This window comes from Eurypyga helias, unplaced genomic scaffold (genome assembly GCF_000690775.1).
Source record: "Eurypyga helias isolate BGI_N326 unplaced genomic scaffold, ASM69077v1 scaffold541, whole genome shotgun sequence".
Classification (NCBI taxonomy): Eukaryota; Metazoa; Chordata; class Aves; order Eurypygiformes; family Eurypygidae; genus Eurypyga; species Eurypyga helias.
In genome coordinates this window covers 5,482-10,376 of record NW_010229948.1, presented here as the reverse complement: position 1 = coordinate 10,376, position 4,895 = coordinate 5,482, and the positions used below count along the sequence as shown (strand labels likewise).

General features: G+C 47.6%; 1 protein-coding gene across 1 annotated transcript in view; it reads right to left on the bottom strand.

Annotated features, from left to right (window-relative positions):
- Positions 1-4,508, bottom strand: part of HHLA1 (HERV-H LTR-associating 1) — a 17,302-nt gene extending 12,794 nt beyond the window's left edge. The window contains exons 1-5 of the mRNA XM_010160544.1: positions 4,466-4,508; positions 1,942-2,001; positions 735-815; positions 191-274; positions 14-97 (exon numbers count right to left, since the gene is read on the bottom strand). Of these exons, the coding sequence (XP_010158846.1) occupies positions 14-97; positions 191-274; positions 735-815; positions 1,942-2,001; positions 4,466-4,508 (352 nt within the window). The remainder of the gene's footprint in view (positions 1-13; positions 98-190; positions 275-734; positions 816-1,941; positions 2,002-4,465) is intronic.
- Positions 4,509-4,895: the final 387 nt, after the last annotated feature.

The window sequence follows — 4,895 nt, the reverse complement described above, 5'->3', positions numbered from 1 at the left end:
CTTGAGCACTCACCCGTCAAGTCATTTGTCACATTGTTCAAACAGTAGCAGTAATGCATAGGGAACTTGCCAGGGTCAACATTTTTCACGTTAGAAACTGTAAGGAGAGACAGAGAAAAATCAGTGTCTTGATGCTCCAGCTGTGTGAAAGAAGATGCTCTTGCGTGGAGCAAAGCGCTGAGACACTCACTGTTATAAATGGTGACTGACACTTTGTGGAAGGCAAATGAGCTGTAGGACGTGACGCTCAGCAGAGAGAAGAGTTTTTTGGTACCTGCAGAAACACATGCCCATGCTATTAGTGGTTGGAACAAATGATGAAAACAGCATGTTTTGACTCTGCTTATTTAATTTCTAAAAGACTCCTGAGATGTTGATATTATACAGCTGCCTGAGACTCATTTCTTTCCCATTTCCACTGAGGAAAGGATCATTTGTGTTACTTCTGGGTTTTGGGTTTTTTTAAAATTCAAACTTACACTGAATTATAAAGGGCTCTCTAAAGGCATCCCGTAAACAATTATGATGTGTCTATATATAAACACACACCAGTTTCTAAACTCTTTGGGGCAGGCAGCTATCTGCATTATAAATGCGCAAGGGTAACTTGCTGCTAGAATCGATCTGGAGGCAGACGGCTTGTATTTATGGCTTCTCCCGCTAACGCCATTATTCCTTGGTCTCCTTCACGGCCGGGCTGACAGCCTGCGACCTGCTCGGCCTCGTCACGTTACCTCTGAGCGCTGTGCTCAGCATACCGTTCACCAGCTCTGTCAGGTTAATAGCAGCCAGATCCAGGGACTTCGCAGGCAGCTCTGCAAAAGAAGGGGTCTCTGAGCAGTTGGCTGCGCGAGAGTTTAACAAAATAGCCGTTAATCCCCCGGTTGCCTACGGCAAAAAACTTCCAGAATGGGAAAAAACCCCAAACGAGCACGTTATGTATCGGGGTGCACTGAAACACTTATGGTGAGGAAATAAAGATGCCTGGAGTGCAGAGAGGTGCCTGGAAAATAAGAAGATGAAGTGGGCAGTGCAATGGTTGGCCAAAATTGAGGTCGGGCTCTGTGTTGGCTGCACCCCGGAGCGTGCCCTTGAGCAGGATGCCAAGGAGCCCGAGCCAGCCCTGGCGATTTGGTGCCCCCTCGTGCTGGCCAAGGGGTATTTACTGCCCAAACTGGCGACCAGCTCCTCCCAGGTCACAGGGAAAGGACCTGGGAGATGTCCCCCCTTCCCCAGTGCTATATAGAACTGGGATGAAAAATGCATCATTTTTTTCAGCTACCTTGATGGCCATGCTGCTACGACAGAACAAATTGACCGTGGCTGAACCACACTTTTTATTTTAACTGTTTTTCTTTCTGTTGATGTTGCTTATTTGTTTTTCCCTGGAGTCAAAATTTCCAAAGATGTTCTTTTGCTTCCCTCTCACAAAGCCATGCAGAAACAGAGCAGTAGGTTATCTGTGTGTGTGTGAGGAGGAATGCCTGTGTGTGCATGACGGAGAGAGAAAAAACAGAGCAGGATGGAAAAAGAAGCACAGAAAGTCGAGATGAGAACAAAATCGAATTTGGGAAGAAATACAATTTTACAATGACATCAGTATTATTTTTAACCAATTCAAAACCAAGCTGCATCACAGGACTGGAAGCCGAGCTTGTCCATAGCATAGGAGACAGGAAAGGGAAAACAAAAGGGAATGGAGAGCTGGGAAGGGGAGAAAGGAAAAACAGAAAGCAACATTTTAGATTGCTGGGAGGATGGAGGTTAAATGGTCAGAGACCTGGGTACGCCCTGTGTTGGGTGAGGAGCCCTTGCAGCAGCAGTGGGTTGGTGCTCACAGAGAGGAGAGGGGGTGCATGTGCCCCACCTCCATGTCCAGCACAACACCTCCCACTCCCATCAGCATCCCCACACAGGGTCCCCTGACGTACTGCTCCTTACCTGCGGTAGCCAGCACTGCCACTTGCTTCTCTTTCTTATTTTCTCTTCTTATGCATGAAGCTATGAAGTGAAGAAAGAGACTGAGAAACAGTTTTCCCTGTTGAGCTACCAGGCAACTCTCTCCTGAGCTCTCCACCTAGGTTACTTTGCCGCTCTCATTCATTTTCACTTAGAAACCCATGGATATTAGTACTGCAAAGCAGGGCACTGGGTATTCACAACAGCAGCTAAACAAGCACCTAAGAATAAGGATGTCCTAAAGGATTTGCCAGATCCTTTGGCTGCCAGCTAAAGAAAAAACAGATTAAATATCAGAACTTGCCCCAGGGACTCAAAAAATCAAAAGAAAAGATAATAGTAGCAAACTCTTGTAGCAGTCTGCTCCAGGCTCGCATACATCAATGACTGTGAGTAATATAGTGTCTATATAGTAAGACCAAATCTAAACAAATCTTCAAAGACTGTGTATGTTTGTTATTCAAAGCAGTTTTAAAACTGAGTGCTGTTCTCAAGAGCTGTGTTGTGGAAGGAATGAATTGGAGCTGAGCTCAGGAGTTAGGGCTCACTAACTGGGATTCCCTTGGTGACCAACAAAGGCAAGTTGCAGATCAGCAATTTAGACATTACTGGACAGGCTGAAGTACAGGGGTTTGGTGTTTAGGCTCCCTATCCCACCAGTGGAGAGCTGAGTGCTTAGAAAGAGTAGTGCAAATGGGGCAGTGCTAGCAAATGCTAAACTGCCATACTCTTCTGAAGCTTCAGCTTCTCAGTCCATCCATCCTCACCAGAAGAAGTGCTCTCCTTCTCCCTCCTGGGAGCTGGTGGGAAGGAGAGCCTACCTCCATGGTGTTAATGCCCCCCTCTGTGTTATAACCCAATGGGCTCACCAGGGAGTAGGAGACCTGGGTTCAGTGTGCTTTTGTCAGGAGGAAATCTGCAGGACTGGAAGCAGCAGAAGGAAGAAGAGCTGTGACTGCGTGATCTAGTTATTTGTACCTAAATTGGTGAAATCTGAGTGCTTGTTCTTATTTGTACAAAAATCTGTGTCCTGTAAAGAAGACAATCCCTGGGTACATTTCTCTTTCTCCTGCTCTATTGGGTTTGTGTGGCCAGATTTTGGCAGGGTGGGGTCTACAGGGTAGCTCCTGTGAGGAGCTACTAGAAGCCTCCCCTGTGTCCAACAGAGCCAATACCAACCAGCCAATATGAAGACAGACCTGCTGCTGGCCAAAACTGAGCCCATCCGTGATTGTGGTAGCACCTCTGGGATAACTAAGAAGGGGGAAAAAAATAGAGAGACAATTTGCCACAAAGATAGAGAGTGAGATGTGAGAGGCACAACTCTGCAGACACCAAGGCCAGTGGAGAAGGAGGGCGAGAAGGTGCTCCAGAGCAGAGATTCCCTGTCATCCTGTGGTGCAGACCATGGTGAGGCTGGCTGTGCCCTGCAGCCATGGAGGGCCATGGGGGAGCACAGACCCACCTGCAGCCCAGGAAGGACCCCACACCAGAGCAGGGGGATGCCCAAAGGAGGGTGTGACCCCATGGGCAGGCAGCTCTAGAGCAGGTTTCAGGCAGGAGCTGTGGCCCCATGGAGAGAGGAGCCCAGGCTGGAGCAGGTTTGCTGGCATGATGGGTGACCCCGGGGGGACCCAGGCTGGATCAGGCTGCTCCTGAAGGATGGCACCCTGTGGGGGGGACCCATACTGGAGCAGTTCAGGAAGAACTGCAGCCTGTAGGAAGGACTCACATTGGAGAAGATGGTGGAGGACTGTTTCCCATGAGAGGGACCCCACACTGGAGCAGAGGAAGAGTGTGAGGAGTTCTCCCCTGAGGAGGAAGGAGTAGCAGAGACATGATGAATGAACCACAACGACAATTTCCCATGCCCCTGTGCTGCTGGGGGGAGAAAGTAGAGAAAATTGACAGCAAAGCTGAGCCTGGGAAGAAGGGAGAGGTGGAGGGAAGGATTTTATAATTTTGTTTTAGTTCTCATTTTTCTACATTGTTTTGATTGGTAATAAATTTATTTTCTCTAAGCTGAGTCTGTTTTGCCTGTGATGATAATTGCTGTGTGATCTCTCCCTGTCCTTATCTCAACTCACGAGCCTTTCCTTATGTTTTCTCTCCCCTGCCCAGCTGAGGAGAGGAGTGACAGAGTGGCTTTGGTGGGTACCTGGCACTGAGCTAGCATCAACCCACCACATTCCTCATACAGTGCTGGTCAGCTGTATTAACAACTCTCACTTAATATGACAAAATCTAGGTGTCAGGAGTTCTAACCCTGCTCTCTCTTTCCATATAAAACCTCCTGACTCAAGATTCATGGCATGGGAGCCCAGAGTAGACTTTTGCCATCATCTGGTCTGCCCTGGCACCAGCTATGGAGCTCCAACCCATAAGCCTTGGGTATGCAGGGTGAAAGAAACAAGCCTGAAACAGATGTGGAAATGGGGCTAATGGAGCAACTGGAAAAAAAGACACTTGGGATATTCCCCAGGGAGCACCAAACCATTGTCCTTACCTGTGTTGCAAACCAGAAAGAGACACAGAAATCCCAGGCTCATCTTCGCTGGCATATGCCAGCAGAACCACTGCATTGTGGATTCTGACTTCCAGCAGTTTGGGCTGCTCTAGGAGAAAAAGATACTATTTTGGTGGTCTTAAAGTTTGTGGTATTGTGTGATTTTGTCCAACCCTTGTTCCAAAATGATTTGACCACAAGAGAAATAATAGGTCTCTGGGATGTGGAGAAAAGATTGATGGTGTAAATGGCAAGGAATCAGAAATCACATAATTAATATTTTCTATCTATGTCACGTGAGTTTAATATCATGACTCTGCTGCCATGCCGAGTTTCTTGGGAGGGATCAATAGTGCTCTGCCTTCATCCAGTTGCCTCAGACAATGAGCTGCTTTCCAGGTTTTAAAGACTTAATTAGAGGTGGTTAGAA